The sequence below is a fragment of the Mucor mucedo genome, assembly GCF_025094135.1.
Source record: "Mucor mucedo strain NRRL 3635 chromosome Unknown EV154scaffold_74, whole genome shotgun sequence".
NCBI lineage: Eukaryota > Fungi > Mucoromycota > Mucoromycetes > Mucorales > Mucoraceae > Mucor > Mucor mucedo.
The window spans coordinates 116,153-134,537 of NW_026252358.1; the positions used below are offsets into that span (position 1 = coordinate 116,153).

At 35.3% G+C, this 18,385-nt stretch overlaps 7 protein-coding genes across 7 annotated transcripts; 5 read left to right on the forward strand and 2 right to left on the reverse strand.

Annotated features, from left to right (window-relative positions):
* Positions 1 to 1,331: 1,331 nt before the first annotated feature.
* On the forward strand, positions 1,332 to 2,970 carry EV154DRAFT_289699 (nucleoside transporter-domain-containing protein; the record flags this gene model as incomplete). Its single annotated transcript, XM_051594799.1, has 6 exons — positions 1,332 to 1,368; positions 1,461 to 1,503; positions 1,563 to 1,705; positions 1,761 to 1,984; positions 2,064 to 2,071; positions 2,136 to 2,970. Coding segments are annotated over 6 exons (1,141 nt in total), but the record flags the coding sequence as incomplete, so codon positions are not given.
* An 848-nt stretch (positions 2,971 to 3,818) lies between these two features.
* On the forward strand, positions 3,819 to 3,977 carry EV154DRAFT_396928 (uncharacterized protein; the record flags this gene model as incomplete). The annotated part of the gene is made up of 1 exon (XM_051595202.1): positions 3,819 to 3,977. A coding segment is annotated over one exon (159 nt), but the record flags the coding sequence as incomplete, so codon positions are not given.
* A 109-nt stretch (positions 3,978 to 4,086) lies between these two features.
* Positions 4,087 to 5,338, forward strand: EV154DRAFT_446738 (WD40-repeat-containing domain protein). The gene is made up of 3 exons (XM_051597114.1): positions 4,087 to 4,338; positions 4,406 to 4,663; positions 4,724 to 5,338. The coding sequence occupies exons 1-3, from the start codon at positions 4,210 to 4,212 to the stop codon at positions 5,246 to 5,248; spliced, it is 912 nt and encodes a 303-aa protein (XP_051455574.1). The 5' UTR covers positions 4,087 to 4,209; the 3' UTR covers positions 5,249 to 5,338.
* Positions 5,339 to 5,716: 378 nt separating this feature from the next.
* On the forward strand, positions 5,717 to 7,567 carry EV154DRAFT_515597 (kinase-like domain-containing protein). The gene is made up of 6 exons (XM_051602277.1): positions 5,717 to 5,893; positions 5,963 to 6,156; positions 6,283 to 6,369; positions 6,449 to 6,690; positions 6,797 to 7,284; positions 7,347 to 7,567. The coding sequence occupies exons 1-6, from the start codon at positions 5,857 to 5,859 to the stop codon at positions 7,484 to 7,486; spliced, it is 1,188 nt and encodes a 395-aa protein (XP_051455575.1). The 5' UTR covers positions 5,717 to 5,856; the 3' UTR covers positions 7,487 to 7,567.
* Positions 7,568 to 8,287: 720 nt separating this feature from the next.
* EV154DRAFT_289725 (uncharacterized protein) lies at positions 8,288 to 8,858 on the reverse strand. Its single transcript, XM_051594800.1, has one exon. It carries the CDS (start codon positions 8,819 to 8,821, stop codon positions 8,390 to 8,392), a length of 432 nt encoding a protein of 143 aa, XP_051455576.1. The 5' UTR covers positions 8,822 to 8,858; the 3' UTR covers positions 8,288 to 8,389.
* A 1,225-nt stretch (positions 8,859 to 10,083) lies between these two features.
* On the forward strand, positions 10,084 to 11,265 carry EV154DRAFT_446743 (putative methyltransferase-domain-containing protein). The gene is made up of 2 exons (XM_051597115.1): positions 10,084 to 10,277; positions 10,339 to 11,265. The coding sequence occupies exons 1-2, from the start codon at positions 10,227 to 10,229 to the stop codon at positions 11,095 to 11,097; spliced, it is 810 nt and encodes a 269-aa protein (XP_051455577.1). The 5' UTR covers positions 10,084 to 10,226; the 3' UTR covers positions 11,098 to 11,265.
* A 362-nt stretch (positions 11,266 to 11,627) lies between these two features.
* On the reverse strand, positions 11,628 to 11,777 carry EV154DRAFT_388546 (uncharacterized protein; the record flags this gene model as incomplete). Its single annotated transcript, XM_051595073.1, has 1 exon — positions 11,628 to 11,777. A coding segment is annotated over one exon (150 nt), but the record flags the coding sequence as incomplete, so codon positions are not given.
* Positions 11,778 to 18,385: the final 6,608 nt, after the last annotated feature.

The window sequence follows — 18,385 nt, forward strand, 5'->3', positions numbered from 1 at the left end:
ACCGTTCTACAAGACAATGTGAATTTACACACGCCCTCTTATTATTATTTCATTATGCAACCTTATGTGTTAACTTTACGCAAAGGTCTATAAATGAAACAGGCTAGACCATGGGCTGGGAAGATCTTACATGTTTTTGAAATTTATTACTACTTTAAAACAACAATAACAGAAAGTGGTCTTACTTTTTCTTGTGTATTACCCGCATGTAAATTAAAAGGCATTGGGTAAGTCTGAGGCATCCAACTCCTAATTCGTTCTACATAATCATATTAGAATGGCAACTACAATCACTGAATAGCATCAACCTTTATCTTTTTTTAAAAAAAAGTAAAGAAACAGTCTTTATCATCAATTAACATGTAGCAAAATAAATTACTTATGGTCATATTGACAAATGACACGAGGACTTGAGTTTTATTGCAAAAATAAAAATAACCACAATGCACATTATTTGGTTGCTTATGAATTTTTATAAAAGCTAATTAAGTTGCACAACGCACATACATTTATCCCAAGTAATTATGAGTGTCCTACACAACTCATCCATTATAGTGACTTTTGATATTTAACGGCGGATCTTTTCTGACTATATCTGCTAATTCTATCTTGCAATGTCTTCAGAACCTGAGGCGAGCTATTCATTGATTTTTTAATGACTTTAAAGTTTTACTCGCTGGTATAATTCTGCTTTGGTTAATATATGAGTGAGGGTATTCTATTATATGTTTAGTTTCTAGTTTTATATCATTGAGCTTTTGCCATGTACGAAACTGACTATTGAACTAAATAAACAGTTTACAGTCGTCAAAGCTTTATTTTTAATTACATAGAGTATCCCAGAGAAACATTTAACAACTTGACAGTTCTTTATCAAAGACTTCATTCTAGCTTTCCTCTGCTTTTCTATATTTGTCGAGTTGATACAGGAAACAAAAATACCAATTTTTGCGCACCATAATTTGCTTTCTTGTTAGATAGACTTATCAATGTATACAGACAACAATTTTACGCGCGTATCTTTAAATAATCGGATAGAAAAAATAACGCCAACGTTTTTTCTTTGGGTATTTTTCCTGAGAAAGTATCTTACTTGTTAGGATATGACCGAACCGTGTTGAAAACGCGACTATAAAGCAAATCTTTAAGTTCCCTTTTTTATTTTCTTCGTCTTGAGCTGGCAATCATATCATAGCAACTGTTTCATTTGTTTTAAAAATTAGACTTTAAACAGTTTCAGTGAACCTAACGTCATGATCGGAGTGTGAAATTAGACGTGCTTTAAAATGTTGTTAGCAACGGCTTTGTTCAGCTTTCTTCTCAACTTTGCTGATGGATGAACAAAGAGAGTCTTCTACACTCTACTGGGTACACATAGACACATTCATATATATATATATATATATATATATATATGTTTATATATAAATATAAGACGATTGAACAGTGAAACAAAATAGGTTTATTTTGCATACGGCATTGCCATGCTTTTACCATGGAACGGTACCGTCAATAATTTTTTTTTTAACGTAAAAACAGCATTGCTAACGAAAAATAAATAGTCTTTATCACTGCCTCAGATTACTTTTCCGTTCGGTTTTCAGGCTCTGGTCATGAAACTGACTTCATGAGTTACTTTTCTGCTTTTTCCAACGTGTCGAATTTACTTTCCTTATCCTTGTTTCTCTGGCTCCGTCAAAAAAAGGTATACTACGCGGCATATATAATAGTAGAAAAACTAACGTATCTATATTGTATAGCACATGGGAAATGTGGACGTATTGATTCCTTTATCTATTAATTTGGCAATATTTTTATTTTATACAGTTACGTCCTGGGCACCCAACATGATTGCTGCACATGTTTACTTTCGCCTTACGGTGTTTTGTATGTCCGTCGCTGGAACCACCACTAGTTTATTACAATTGACTGTATTTGCCGAAGCAAGTCAGTTATCTCCTAAATATATGCAAGCTGTCATGAGGTAAAATTTATATCATTCCTTTTTGGTGTCAATATCGCATTTTTTACATATTGACTCTTTTTTTTTTTCTAAAAAAAAGTGGACAAGGTAATGTATTCACATTGAAACGTGTTTATTCCTAATTAACACAGGCATATATATATATGGTAAGGTATTGCTGGTGTCTCTGTGTCTCTGTTCTCTCTAATGACAACGGTATTTGGTGGTGACGGTACTATCTTCTATTTCTTGGGAGCTTTGCTTGTCACTTTGGTCAGTATGTTGGGTCGCCTCCATCAACATAAAACCAATAATTATCAACTTGTGGAGGATATCGATTTATCTCTTGATCCTGTCACCGAACCCGACTTACCATTAACTAGCATCCTTAAACGATCCAAACGCTATATATTTACTGTGGTATACATTTACATCATAACACTTTCGATTTTCCCAGCATTGACGAGTCAATTCGGATGGACGGCGGTGGATGGAGTGAATACAAAGCAGGTATTTATGTCACTTCATTTTTTGATTTTCAATTTGGGTGATTGGGTTGGACGTACATTACCCATTTGGCCCTCCTGTCAAGTTAGATCAAGTCGAATCATGATGGTGTATGCTCTGTTACGGACGTTGTTTTTACCGCTATTTTTGATCGTGACGGTGGAAGGAAATGTGGTGTTTTTAGCCGGGGTATTTCTCTTGGCTGTGACTAATGGCTGGCTGACAAGCCTTGTCTTTATGATGGCACCAGTGGATTATGGAATGGAAACTAAACCTGTCGTGGCGAGTGTGATGAGTTATTTTTTAGTGATAGGACTTGCTTTAGGTGGACTATGTAGTTTTTTATATTGAACTGAAAAAAAAAAGAAGGAAAAAAGAGAACCACAAGTTGGAAGACAGTTAAAGCGGCGTGTATTCAAGTTTTTGAAAGTAGCACCGAGGTTAGTTCTTTGGACCGGGCGCTCTCTGTGCGGCGAGCGCCCGAAAACTTGTTGTGTTACTCGCTAATTATTCTTTTGAGTTAGTTCTGAGTGTCTAATCAGGTTAAGATCGAAAGAATGTCTTAATGCCTATCTGTTCATTTGCTTTTCAAACGTTTGGATCGAGGGCTGGTGATTCTGACAATTTTTATTTTTTTAAACGGTAATTAAAAACGAAAAAAAAAAAATTTATGTAGATAATTTGGGACTACTCTTTTTATAAGATATGGCTGTCAAAATCTAGTGTCATTTATAAAACTCGGAAGAAAATAGACACACAACAAAGATGTCAGAAGACAATAGATGCGAAACGGAGATATAAATATAGAAAGTGATTCTGAGAATTGTTTGCTTGATGCAAGACACACAGAGTTATATCCAAAAAAAAAAAAAAAGGCTGCACATGTCTTATTTTTTTTTTTTCCTCTTATTGAACTGAAAAAAAAAAAAATGTCATCTGTAGGTAGCGTGGGAGCACAAATAAGTTATGCAACTGTCCTGTATTATCCTGCCGCATGCTTATTCTGTGGGGTTCCCAATGGTCAGGCATCTACTACCATTCTTCGCACCCATACCATTACGCGTCGACAATTGGATAAGCCATTAGCAACATGGAGACACATCTTCAAATCATAAATCTTGTACCGGTTGAAAGAAATCACCATTTTTAGTTTGTATCACAATCTTTTTTGTTAAAAGCTGCAGGAGATTTCTTTTTTTTTTTTTGCATGAAAAATAATTAAACATCTATATAAAAAGGCAAGGAGTGAGCATTTTTTTTTATTATACATTTCAACCCTTTTTCTCTCTCATTAAACACAAAAAAAAAAACTTTTACACACACAAAAAACATGAACTCCTTTTCACGTACATTGCGCAAGATCTCCACTCAACTGCGAACAAACCTCACAAGAAAGAGATCGACCTCTTCCTCAGGCGCTTATAAAAAATCAGTCCGGTTTTACGCGGTGGATACTATCTACTACACTCACTCATCTTTGGATTATGACCGTACACCGTCAGATGAAGAAGACTTTTAAATTATTCCATCTCATTGTTACCTCTCTTTAATTTTGTATATATAATTTTGTATTTTTATTTATTCCATAAATGGTCAATTTAATCTGTTGCATATTTGTTTGTTTGCCAAGTTTTTTTTTTTTTGTTTACCAATGGGAAAGTTTTAGGCAGTGAGAGAGATTTGAAAACCAACTACTGCATTGAACAGTCACATTTTTTAACCTTTAGTTGTTCATCTAAATGTCGAAACCCATCACGATCAAACAGGTGGTGAATTTCCCTGTGTATGCTTTAGACTTTACAGCAGACAATGTGCTTATTGCTGGAGGAGGAGATGGTTACAACAAATCTGGCGTTAAGAACCATTTGGTAACTAGGGCATGCCAATGAGCAAAAAAAAAAAAAAAAGGTCTAATTCCCTTTGTAAAAATACAAGGTTTCTTTCAAGGTGAATACGGACACACAAGAGCTGACAAAAGTAGATTCTTTATTACTATCGGAAAAAGAAGATTGCCCCATGTCTGTTGCATGTCATCCTACCCGACCCATATTGGCAGCGGGTATCAATAGTATGGCGACAATTATTGAAGGAGGTCAAAACCAAAATTGTAGGATATTTCATACAGACGACGGCAAGCTGGAAATAGATACCACGTTTTCGACCAGTACCTGTAGAAACACCGAAGAATATCAGGTTTCCTTTATAAATATAGAATTTGACAATAATAATAATATATACTAAAAGATCATTTAGAAAGTAACCCGGTTTAGTCGTTCAGGTAATTATTTAGTTACGGGATTCAGTGACGGTAAAGTCTCAGTCTTGAATACAACAAATTGGAAGCTTGTATTCCCACCCGTGCGGTTTAAGGGTCTTCAGGATGCGGATTTTGATCAGGAAGAGCAACATGTGGCTGTCGCAACCTCAACTGCCTTAATTATTCTTGACATGGCGGATGGCACGCTTGTTCAAGTGATCGATAGTCCCAAACTCAATAAAACCACTCACTGTGAAATTAGAGCCTGTCGTTTTGCCTCCTTTAAAAATGAACAAACTCTCTATGCCATTGTCAATCCCACCTCCAGAGGTCGCGGCTTTATCTGTGCCTGGAAAACAAGGAAAGGAAAATTTTACGTCACTAAATCTAAAACCAAGGGTATCAGCAAAACTTCCATCACATCCTTTGCTGTCAGTCCCGCAGGAAATCTTTTAGCCTATGCTGCCACGGATCTTAGCATTGGCCTAATTGATGCGCAGCAATTAAAAGTGAGCAATTAAAAGTCCGTCATTATGCAAAAAAAAAAAAAAACTGTAGCTAAAAAAAAAAAAAAAATTGTGTGTTTAGCCCTTGTTAAAAGTCCAGAAAGCACATGGATTTGCTATCAGTAGCCTGGTATTTGACTATTCAGGTCAATTGCTGGCAAGTGGTGGCGCAGATAACTGCTGTAAAATCATCGTCTTACCTAAATTAGAGGCCAGAGGTAATTCCTATAAAAACAATGAAATTATTGATTGTCTGAATAGCCCAAACTTTTTTCTTTGTGTAGGTTTTAATTATTCCAACATGGTGTATATGGCGCTGGATATGATGTTATTTGCTCTTTGGATGCATATTCTAGTACAAATGGTCGATACAGGTGTACTTGCGCTTTTCTGATATAAATGAAATCCCCGCTCTCCGCTACCTCCCACCCATTTTGATTCACCGTCCCCAACATCACCTCCCTCTTTTTTTATTAACTCACCTCTTTTTTTTTTTTTATTTTGTTAATTACCCTTTTCTTTAAAAAAAAAATAACAACAATAACGTAATGTAAACATGTAATATTAATTAAACAATTTTCACAGTAACACTGCATTGTTTTTTTAATCTAGTTCCCGAGTAAATGGCACACGGACCCATGAGTGGAATGAAAATCACCGGTAAATTATATTTAACAACCCAAAAAAAAAAAAAAAGCTTTACGTATATTCATGCTATTTTCCCATCAGGTGGAGATAACGACCCCACCAAAGTGTACGAAGAAGAAGCTAAAGATGGCAGAACAGGCCAAGACATTGCGTTAAAATATACAAAGTACAAAGTAGCAGGTAACGGTTCTTTTGGTGTCGTCTATCAAGCCAAAATCGTCGGTACCGGTGAAAGTGTTGCCATCAAGAAAGTCTTTCAAGACAGACGCTTCAAGGTAAATATCACATTATAGAGAGGGAAGGGAAAAATGGGAAGAGCAAAACCCCCAAAAAAAAACCACCCCTCTTCTCTTTTTGTTAAAAGATTAAAGTGAAATTAAGATGGTGAAAAAAAACATTAGAATCGAGAACTGCAAATTATGCAATGTGTTTGGCATCCTAATGTCGTGGCATTGAAGGCTTACTTTTACAGTCATGACCCTATCAAGGTAAGATATTCATAATAAAATATTTCGTTGTTGATATAGAACAGTAATTTAAGGAGTTTCTTTGTTATTGTTTAAACAGAAAGATGATGTATATTTGAATTTGGTGTTGGAGTACATCCCAGAGACTCTCTATCGTACTTCACGCAATTATGCTAAAGCCAGACAACCTGTACCTATACTCTATGTAAAACTCTACACATACCAATTAATGCGATCTTTGGCTTATATCCATTCACTCGGTATTTGCCATCGTGATATCAAGCCTCAGAATCTATTGATTGATCCCAACACAGGTGTACTCAAGTTATGCGATTTCGGAAGGTAATTTAGATTATAGTACAATGCCGCGAGAGGGCAATGGGGTGTGGGTGTGGGTGTAGGTGTGGGGAGAGAGTGTATGTGCTAGATATTCATATTACTATTTTAGCGCAAAGGCTCTTCATGCAGGAGAACCCAACGTTTCTTATATTTGTTCCCGCTATTATCGAGCACCTGAACTTATCTTTGGAGCAACAAATTACACCTGCAGTATCGATGTTTGGTCTGCAGGTTGTGTGATGGCCGAACTCATGTTATGCCAACCTTTATTCCCCGGTGAAAGTGCCATTGATCAACTTGTCGAGATTATCAAGGTCTTGGGTACACCTACCAAAGATCAATTATTAGCCATGAATCCTTCTTACACCGAACATCGTTTCCCTCAAATTAAACCTCATCCTTTCTCCAAAGTATTTCGCTCACGTACACCTGAAGACGCTATCGCTTTTATCACAAAGACTTTACAGTATGAACCCTTTAAGCGTTTAACTGCCTTTCAAGCTTTGGCAGATCCCTTCTTTGATGAATTGCGTAATCCCGGTGTTCGTATGCTGAACGGCAAGGAATTACCCAACTTGTTTGATTTCACCCGTCATGGTAACCCAAAGATTGATATACGCAAATCAAAAAGTCCTAACTTATTTATATTATCGATTTAGAATTATCTATACAGCCTGATTTGATTCGTAAGCTCGTGCCCCCTCACTACGAAGCCACATTATTAGCTACAGGTGTTGATATCCAAAATTTTGTTCCCATGACATCTCAAGAAATGAGAAATGATAATGTACCTCATTAGATTCCACCACGCCCACACACCCACACACCCACCCACACACACACCCACACACACACAGACACACACACACACACACACACACACACACAATCACCCACACACACAGAAGTCCCTTTTTTTTATCCTTATTATTATACATAAAACATTAAGTACCTTCAATTAAATCAACTGCGTAATAAAAGTGATGGATTTTTCAATTATCTACAACAAAATAAAGGCTGTGCTTGTTGTGCCTGTGTAGGACATCTATGAAGTTTTCGACATAAGTTGCAAAACGATGCACAGTTGTACATTTTTTGGTGTCATCCATTTTAGCCTATCTTTTTTTTTTTTTTTTTTTTTTTTTGCTGGCTGGGGAAAGAGAATAGTCGTAGAAAAGGCATGCCCTTTTGTGGATTAGACTTACACTCTAGTTGAAAAGAATCAAGTTTTCGAACAGATTGTACAACAGCTCGATGCATTATGGTCAACATATTAAAAAATAAATAGCAACTCAAAGAATTTGTACTCTCAACCGCATGAATTCTTCAAGTGGCTGTATTATCTTCAACAAAAATTGAGCGAAAAGGTGTACATCAGGGAAAAAAAAAACTCAAGCCACTAGTTGCCTCGAAGTCTTATGTTTATCGAAAACTTAAAGAACTGGCATTTACTTTCATGCCCAACAGGAAGAGTATTACCACCTTTATAGTTTTAACGATACAAGTTTAATACGGAAGAAACATCAAAAACAACGCATGGTTTAGTTTACAAAGATTTCAAATTTAAATTCATTAAAGACATCTAATATCGCAGATTATGCAAAAGCTTGTCAAGAAAAACTTAGTATGTATCATGATCTAACAAAGTACTACAATGAAGGTGGCTGGTGAGTGCAATACATCACGATCACTTTTATAACTATTATACCCAACAGTATTCACATTGGTCATCCGAGTTAAAATACAAAACCCACATCCGAAAACATAAAAGACGTCCATAAAATATGCAAACATTTGTTATACAAGAGCAGCAAATACAATCCAAAGGCATCCACTGGGGTAAAAAAATCCATCTGTTGAAAGCAAAAATAAATATGGTCTTCCTGCTCTTCTTCATCATATCGAAAAGCGTAACAGAAAAATTATTGCTTTTTGTGATGGAATGTGTAGCAGCAGTATGAGAGGAGCTACATCGGCTCCCATTCGTCTTATCAAAAAGGCTTTTGAAAAGCACAATGAAAAGAGTTTGGAATTGGTGATGGTAGATGAGTATATGACGAGCCAAATATGCAATAAATGTAGTAGTAGAAATTTGAAAAATGTAGTAACCGAAAGATCGAAACGAAGAGTACATGCAGCATTTAAATGCAATCAAAATTATTGTAATATGGTATGTAATTGTGACATTATAAAAGGCTTTAGTACAATACGTTAAATATATCCAATAAATTGATGTACATAAAATCATAAGAAACAATTGTACATAAATAGTAAACACTGGTAACATATTTAAGTGTATTATAGAAAATAAAAGCGTCAGAGAGCATGTATCGCATTGAGTCAGCTAGGATTAGTTTAGGTACGACAAACTTTTTTTCAGATGACACGTTTAAATGATGTGGATAAACAACTAAGCATCTTGTTGGGAGGATGTAATGCGATGCCACTCGTTTTCTATCTTGTTTTTATTTGTATGCAAACAATCCCCATTCGCCCGCACACCAACGTGCATGCACCTTTTCTCCTCATTGTAGTTTGTTTGTCCAAGTGATATTCTTGCGCTCAACTCTGTTTGTGTAACAAACACGGCTCATACCACTTTTTGGTTTCCGGATAAATGTCCACATAGAACGCGTAGTAAGAGCTTCCCCTAACAGAATTAGCAATCATTATACACTTTTCTTTAGGTATAAAATTTGAGTTATGGCTAAATCTGAAAGCATGCACAACGAAAAGAAAGGATTATAGTTTCTCAGAACATTGATGTAAATAATTTAGTATCGCAATCCCCTTATTAAATGAGTGCTTGCTATTTTTAGTGTTGTAAGTTATTTTATCGCGATTTATAGGGAGTTTGCAAAAAAAACCGGTAAATGTGCTACATTAAATTACTGCAAACAGAGCTATCTAACTTGGTCGATTCCTACCAGTTTACCGGATACATATTATGTCTATCGTTGCTGTTGTTAGGGGGAGGAAAGCACAAGTGGTTATTCAGATTTTTTTTTTAAAAAAAAAAAAATCCGGGTACGTGTGAGTTTCTTATCATCGGCCAGTCTGTCAATCACTAATGAGACATCAAACACAGTTATATCATGCAGGAAATGAGTAGATATGCAATGACTTTTGTCACTGATCCAACAAGACAAAGATTCACAAAGGGTTTTACTCTATCTTACATAAAAAAAATTAGATATATAGCCCTGAAGATAAACATAGATACAAACTTTAACAAAAAAGAGGTAGATGATAAAAACCTCGCTCGAATTAAACTTAAGCTCGATAAAAGAAAGAATGAGCTCATTGATCAGGTATCCTCCTTAGAAGAGAGTGAGACATACTGTTATTAGATCACCCAGTAGAAAGGAAGATAAGGATATAATGATAGGCGTTAACAATAGCATTATTTCATCCGTTTGTCCATGAACTTTATAGTTTCCACTAAGCCACCTCGTTTTTTTTTTCATTGGGAAAACGGGTTAAAAAAATTATTTTCTGTTTATTTTATTTTCTTCACTCATTTAATATACTAATAGAAAATGTCACAACATTCCGACGATGAAGATGGGTTTGCTGGAGACTTGTTTGGTGTAGGGTATAGTTATAAATAAAAGCTAAAGAGTCCAGTATTAACACCTACAAAAAAAAAAGGCGGAACAAGAAGTAGAAGTTCCCGAAGTTGAGCCTACGTTTGAAGTGTACACAAGAGAATCTGTTCCAGAAGGCACGGCACAACGTGACTTGAAAATCAAGCTGGTTGGCTCACACCCCTTATGGGCACACCATTTATGGAACGCTTCCAAAGTATTTGCATCCTTATTTGACCGCACACCAGAATTAGTGAAAGACAAATACATTTTAGAGCTGGGAGCGGGTGGAGCTTTACCCAGTTTGGTAGCAGCATATAATGGGGCAGCCAAAGTGGTAGTAACTGACTACCCCGACCAGGAGCTCATCGAGAACATCCAGTACAATGTAGATCATAATAAGGCGCCCAATGTGATTGTGGATGGATATGTGTGGGGTACGAATACAGATGGTTTACGGTCGTATTTACCAGAAGGTAAAAGTACATTTGATGTCTTGATCCTTAGTGATTTGGTGTTTAATCACTCCCAACATCATGCCATGTTAAAGACCTGTAGAGATTTATTGACCCCAAAGACTGGCCGTGTCTATGTATTTTACACCCATCATCGTCCCCACTTGGCTCACCGTGACCTTGAATTTTTTGAGATTGCACAAAGACCCGTATTGGAAAACGTGGATGCAGAAGATAGAGATCAATTAGGTTACGGATTCAAAGTAGAGGAATTCATGACGGAAAAGATTGGCGTCATGTTCAAGGAGGATCCTGGGGATGAAAATGTGCGTGCCACTGTTCACGGTTGGCAATTATGGCTAGAATAAATAAGAAGAAAATAATAATAATAATAATAATAATAATAATAATAATAATAATAGAACGCCAGTGTTTATATGTAACAGGGAGTTTTTATGACAAATCTTGGCGATAAATACTGTCATTTTGACATCATATCTATTTTATTTTTGGGAATTCGACTCCTTGTTTTAGCCCTTTTGTCCTATTATATAAACAAAAAATTCTCGATTTTTACAAATATGGGAATCCGGTGCTTTTCATTCATCGTGGTTAAAAATAATATTTATTAGCTGTTTCTAAATGAGGGAGAAGAGGGCATAATTTGTGGCATAGAAGAAAAGAAAAGAAAAAAATAGCAATTTACAAGGGCATAAGTTTTTGATTAAAGAAGGATAGATCAACCGGCTTCTTTTGTATTTCTCGTGTGACACGTTGAAAAAGAAAAGTGAAAAGGGAAGCATAAGCTTTGTGTTGTTAATTATTTTTAGTGCTTGCGTCGTCGCATTTGGTTGATTTGAATGACTTGGGTATGTTTGCCACACAATGGATCTGATAGAAAATGGCGTCTTCTAGCGTCGGACCTTGAGAAGGACTTTTGACAGCAAGGGCAACTGTATGGTTTAACACCTGTATGGATACGTGTATGTCGCTGTAAATCATGTCTACGAGTAAAGGAGCGAGAGCAATAGGAACATGCGTATGGTTTGTAAGCTTCAAATGATGACTCGGTAGAGGAAGGTGAGTGAGGGCACATTTCCATAAACTCTTGTTCGTACAGAAATGGGTAATCATCCCAGAAATTATCCACAGATTCCACCTTTGCGACCACTGTTAACTCATCAAAGTCAATCAAATTGTTATCTAGTAAAGTGTCGAATTGCATATAAGCCATGTTTTTATAAAGTAAGAAAGAAAAAGAATGAATTATGGGGAGGTTGCTGGGAAAAATCTTTCATCTTTTTATAATTAGTGAGGCATAAATTAAACAAAAAAGAAAGTCTCCCCTGATTTTTAGTTTGCCTTCTGTAATGTCATGATTAACCCCAGTGGTTGGATTTATTTGTATCCCACAAAACTTTGTCTTTATTCTCCTCTCGCCCCTTCTTACAAACAAATAAATATTCCATTTGCAGCTTTTGGCCGTTCTTTCCCAGGAAATGTTGACGTGGGTTCCCACCTATCTGACTTTATCGCATTTTGATACACCATTGGTTTCAGCATTTTTGCTAATAAGGCATTTGTGTAAACGATCATCTTAATCTCCAAATTATCCAACTTAACACCGCATTCTTCCGATAATTTGTGGATTTAGTTCACATGTTGTTTGTATTTGATCCCAAAAAATGCTTTCCTTCATCCTTGATTGGATTCAGCCTAAAAACAGACCCACACTCTGTACCCTTATAATCACAACCTGTTCGTGTTGAGGACCATGTCATGCATATAAATATCTTTGTTATTAAATATAAAAATTACCAAATCACACTAGTTTATTGCTCTAACCAATACAGGTAAATTATGAATAGCATGGATATATAAGAAATCAAAATCAACCTTGAAGCGGAAGCATTGGTTTATTATGTTTATCATCCTTATATAAAACATGTTTTTAATCTTTTAATGTTGCACTTGTAATCTGATTTCTAAATCTTGTTTGAAATTGTTGTAATGTGTCAACAAAATACCTATCATTTAGAAAAGAAAAGAAAAAAAACACCACCATGATTATATAAAGCCTACCATTTCATTTCAAATCCACTCTAAACGGGATATGGAGAAACCCTAAACTGTCAAGTTGGTATAAGAAGGGGTTTGCAACTGTTCAAGAACAAGCGGTACTTGTTACATAGAGTGGGTGCCATGACATATTATTAATAATTCAACATGTCCAATCCATGTTTAGTCATGGTTGTGTAATCAAGCTACTAACAGAACCAAATAAAAAATAAAAACAAAAAGAATTACCCCAAAGTACATAACATATTTATTTTCTTGAAACAGTCCGTCAGCCCATGTACCTGGAATTGTATAGTGCCTTGTCGATCTTATCTTTAAAACACCGTACGATGAAAATAGAAATCATACAAAAGTTATCTTTTGGATGATATACCGGATTTCCTTTATCGTCCTATGCTTGCAGAATAACATTCTTGATTTGAAAAGCTATACTTTAAATAGTGTATGTTCAATCGCTGAGTTGAATTACAAGCAATAATATGCTGCCTTGTTCAGTCAAGTGATTACTAAGCCATTTCTTTGCAGCAGAGAGGGAGGGAGGGAGAAAGTGAGACATCGCATATGGCCTTAGTTTTTATTTATACTACCATAGAAAGATAAATTATATTTTTAAGCATGACGAATTACATATAAATATTATGCCGCGGTAACCTTTAAATACATCGTACAATTGCGGTTTTGAATATTTTAGGGCTTAAATTGGTCATTGTCAAAATTCTCTTTATAAGTATTCATCATCTATGCTGGAAAAAGCAAACCACCTTCTAGCTGCTTCGTAACAAAAAAAAACATGCGACATGCGTTACCTGAAATAGAGGTATGTATTAGTCAGTGCTTACATGATACATATGGGGTAGTAGAGAGAGTGTGCCAAGTAAATGAACTTTATGCTAATAACATTAAAGCCTGCGAGTTGAACTATTACTCAAAATGCAAACATCTCTAATAATTTATAAATGTCAATTTGAGACGAATGAAAATCACTGTCTTAATAAGAAACTACCATTAACTACTTTCTCCCATATATTAACACTAGCAGGCGAGGCGTTGTTTAATTCCAGTTCTCAAGCAACTTTGACTTTAATTTTAGCCAAAGCATAATTTTGGTGATTGCAGCATTGACAAAAAAACTCAAACTTATCACATGAAAAATATCAGCAATTGATTATTAGAGCCAGCAGGCAGCTATACTAAATCCTTAGATAGAACTCCTGTCTAACTTAATTGCCGTTTAATTATGCATAACAACCAGCACGTAACACTTTAGAACATGCTTCTAGATATGTCAGGCTAAATATAACTTTTTCACGGAATTGATCAAATAATAGGTACATAAACTCATTATTTGAAGGACGTCTTTTTTTTTTTTTTTGGTGGTACTGGTAGCGTCAGAATAAGTATATAATACGTAACCGTACATATAGATAAACTACCCTGATATAAAACTTTATGTAGGTTTAACCTGCATATCAAGGGAGAAAGTCAAAACAAAGTCTAGTTATTGTTGGCTTGCTCACACATCCCCTATTTTTCTGCGTGTATGAATGTTTGTACGCTACAGGAATGGAATATTCTCACCGGCTCAAATAAGTGCTTAGGTTCACTGTTACTGTTTATATCAGTTTATATCAGTTTTGAAATTTTTTTAGGATATTTGTATATAATCATTATTTACTGAAACATTTTATTCCGTTCATAACGTATCCTTAAAATAAAAATTTGCAGATATACGCCATGGTGATCGCTGATGTCATTGTGGTACTTTATTATCATCCTTCGAACTGGTCATAACAGGAGACAAATGATCGACCTTTCTTGAAAAAACACTAGTCGAAAGTAAATTATACGTATATGTATTAGATCCAAGCTAAACCGGAATAAATTATTTAATTAAGCTCTAAGAACAAAAGTAATACATCATAAGCCTTAATGTTATGATTGATCCCACTATAAGACAAAGGTATAGATTATTGTAAATTATGAGTGTAATATGTATAGAATCGAAACTACTGTAAATTTTTTAATTAGGCTTTAAGGGCATGTAATTATTTAAATCCGGATAATAACGTTGACTTTTTAAATCATCATTGCATACGAGAGGCCTCCTCCCCTCCCCCGACACATTTTTAAATTGTTGTTAACAATCCTGTGGCCATACAAAAGTACACTTTTTTATTAAACACTAGATTACTCATTAGTGGATTCAATGTCGAAAGTACAGAGTTTGGTTACGAATTAGACATTGAAGATAAGCGGAACTGAAGTTTAATATTGCGACTCTGTGTCAATACCCATGGTTAAAATTGCATATAATCACATTCTTTCACAGATGCTTGAAAGACAAAATGAAATAGGAAGCTTGTTGTTGCTTCAAGATTGTTACCAAGGTATTGGTTTCCAATTCATTGTGTTTGCCGATCAACTCCAATTCTAATTATAGTTTCGGGGTTTACAATATGATTGGCGTCGGACGCTTCTCTTTCAATCACTATTTAGATAATATGTGCGTGGGCATACTCCTAAAAGTTTATATGGGTCGATAAAGCCGAAATCTGATTATATGTACAATTCCCCAATTAAACTTATCGAAGCTCTTTTAAAAAACGGGTTTTACAGTCCAGTCATTGATAAAATGTACGGTTTCACAAGATAGTGTTATGTAATCCAAATGAAGCTTGAAGTAACATTACTGATAGCACGCACAAGAACCTATCAGGGCAATGAGTGATATTTTCTTACGATCGGATTTTGTATCTATACCTAGCTCTAGATGCGAGTAATTGTAATGGTCCTCGGGTTCATGTTTTAAAAGAGCCCTGACTTGGAATTGGCCTCAAATCCAAACAGTTTAGAAATAAGGTTTTCAAAAAGCGTGCTTTGTCAGTATAACAAAAGTACATGACACTGACACGGTAATTTTGAAGGGTATTTTTGTTTTCTCAATTAAGAGCATATCCGATAATAGTCGGTGACAGTTTGTAACGTGTGTTCTAAGAATTCAACTGTCGTTCGAGTATGTAAAGCACGAGGGATCTGCGCTATAATGTCGACTACATACCTTGTTACTGGTGCTTTGATTTTTTTTTGTACCCGCTCCATTATTCTGGTTTCTTTATCCAGAAACGGTAATAACGCACTATGTGTGTGTAGGTATATTTTTAAAATAACTTGTCCTTCGTTCGGAGTTGGAGTGAGATCAATTCGATAGAAGCAGTATGCTTGTTCTGTAGTATACTGTATAGCCAAAGTTGTTAGCTATTTCCGACTCTATCAATTAAAAAAAAAAAAAAGGAAATTGAAATCAAACGAATGTCGGGTAGTACCACTGACAGTTTTATCCTCTGCCCCCGTCTATACATCTTTATTTTTCGGAGACATTTTTTAATATCAATGGCGCGGAAAACATTTCTAATCAAAGATATGTAGTCTAAAAAATATTAATTTGATAGTAAGTGTTACATACAAAAACTGCTTTAGAATGTGATAGAACATATGGTTTTTAATAAGACTTATTGTGATATGAATTGAGTTTATCTAATGACACCATCATAAAAGTAGCCTTACTATATATAAAAATAAAATAAAAATTAATAAGGGCCTAGCCAAACCTTATCACGGCACCTGTTCCTTTGTAAAAATCCCATGCGTTTCACTATGCTAGTGTAACAGTGAATAATGTAAACAAAAACAAAAAAATGTCAAGCTACATTCTGGCCCAGCATAAAAAGGATCAAAACAAACAGTGTCACTCGGTGCAAATATTCTCCCGTTCAAAACTACTCTTTTCCTACTAATTGTTAAGATAGAATTAAGACTCTAATTGGGAGAATGTGTTTACCGTAAGTAGCTCAAAAGGTTCTTAATGACCAAAAAAAAGGAGATGGATAACAATAATTCTTTCAATTAATGTAATCTTACTTTGAATATTTGCTTGTGATACAGTAAGGGTTTTTTCTTTTTTGGACCAATGGAATTCAGCTCAACATTTTTTTTTAAAAAAAAAGGACATGTCTATATGTGTCGTGCGGTCTATCAATGTCCATGCTGCAAAAGGTCCAATGGAACAGTTGTTGGCACAAAACGGCGAGATATGTAGGTATAGCTTAGTGGGTTTAATTCTGACTCGTTTAGATCGTAGACAATGATTTATTTTCCTCCCCGCAATCATTACTCTAAGCGCTACTTTTCAATATACCACAACTGATCTTATGTGTTTTCAACTAACAAAAGTGTGTCCTGAAGACTTGCTTCAATACCCCATCTTCTCCCACTCGCAGCTTTTTAGATAGCTTTGGTCAAGGACTGTCCTTCTACAATATATAAAAATAAAGAAAAACTATTTGAATTTTGCCATTTATTAGCCGTATACCATATTTTGAGTAAGCATGAGCATATTTTTGACTTGAAGCGAGGAATAGAATCCATATTTTGCCATATATCAAAGTCCCCTTAAAACCAGCCAGCTATGTTTTAATTTTCTGCCATAGCTGGGTTAGCATATTCAAAGATGATATCATGTGAAGAAACACTTTTCCTTCAGGGGGTGGATAAAATGGGATGTACGATGGGTCTAGACAACCAGTGCGCATGCACCATAACAATTTGAAAATTAACTTTTAGGATGTTATTAGTTATAAATTGCCTATGATATACTGTAAAGACTAAAAGCCCCAATAAACGGTATTGACTTTAAATGTTCTGTTTGTTATTGCAGTAGTAGCGTTCCTTATTGTTTAAATGAGGAAGGTAAAACGAGAAAAGGGTATTGTGTATCCTTTCAACTGGGTTGCCACCTGTACATGGTCCCTGTATTTTTTGTGAAAATAAAATAAAAAAAAGCATAAGCATCTAACTACAAAAGGCATCTGAAATATAACAATGGACACGAGTAAGTCACTTGGCTAATTTACATCACATATCGCATGGATGGTAAGCGATATCTGGCCCGAACAATATGTTTAAGGTTTTTCTTGAACTGTAATTCATCATGTTTTTCTTGAACTGTAATTCGTCATGTTTTTCTTGAACTGGAGTTCATCATAAGGTATATTCATGTTTGGCAAGTTTTGATTTACAACCCAACTTTAAAAGAGCATCTCGAATCCATTGTACTTCAAAGTAGAATACATATTATTAAGCCGATATACTTGATTGCTTCCTAGGTCTACACAAAAAAATAAGCAGGCAGCATCATGCCACTGCTTTTTAGTTACAAATATGGTGTTTTTTCACCAAATAAAATAAAAAAAAGTGCTGTTGGTATGACCCCCCAAAAACATTTAATACACCGCAATTTACAGAACTTTGTGGCACGTTACCGCAAACCCTTTTTTAGACACTCTGAATATGGATCTAGTGTCCATTGTAATTTGACATTTCTTCTTTCCGCTTCTTTAAAGCAGCATACATTGTGGTAAAAATATGATGTAATAAATAAATGCGGGATACAAGAACACTGTACCCTGCTCGCCCCCTTCTTACTCTATTTGTTATTTTTTCAAGGTTAGTGTACCACAACAAAATAAGTTTACGGAGCCACTTTTTTTAAACGATTAGCCCTGCATTTTACGGCAAGAA

What these genes read in the sequence shown, in the direction of transcription:
- EV154DRAFT_446738 (XM_051597114.1), top strand. Translation starts at nt 4,210, where the DNA reads ATGTCGAAACCCATCACGATCAAACAGGTGGTGAATTTCCCTGTGTAT. An exon ending in CTGGCGTTAAGAACCATTTG is followed by an intron (nt 4,339 to 4,405) that starts GTAACTAGGGCA and finishes TAAAAATACAAG; the next exon opens with GTTTCTTTCAAGGTGAATAC. An exon ending in GAAACACCGAAGAATATCAG is followed by an intron (nt 4,664 to 4,723) that starts GTTTCCTTTATA and finishes AAGATCATTTAG; the next exon opens with AAAGTAACCCGGTTTAGTCG.
- EV154DRAFT_515597 (XM_051602277.1), top strand. Translation starts at nt 5,857, where the DNA reads ATGGCACACGGACCCATGAGTGGAATGAAAATCACCG. An exon ending in TTCAAGACAGACGCTTCAAG is followed by an intron (nt 6,157 to 6,282) that starts GTAAATATCACA and finishes AAAAAACATTAG; the next exon opens with AATCGAGAACTGCAAATTAT. An exon ending in AAGTTATGCGATTTCGGAAG is followed by an intron (nt 6,691 to 6,796) that starts GTAATTTAGATT and finishes TTACTATTTTAG; the next exon opens with CGCAAAGGCTCTTCATGCAG.
- EV154DRAFT_289725 (XM_051594800.1), bottom strand. Translation starts at nt 8,821, where the DNA reads ATGTACTCTTCGTTTCGATCTTTCGGTTACTACATTTTTCAAATTTCT.
- EV154DRAFT_446743 (XM_051597115.1), top strand. Translation starts at nt 10,227, where the DNA reads ATGTCACAACATTCCGACGATGAAGATGGGTTTGCTGGAGACTTGTTT. An exon ending in TTGCTGGAGACTTGTTTGGT is followed by an intron (nt 10,278 to 10,338) that starts GTAGGGTATAGT and finishes CAAAAAAAAAAG; the next exon opens with GCGGAACAAGAAGTAGAAGT.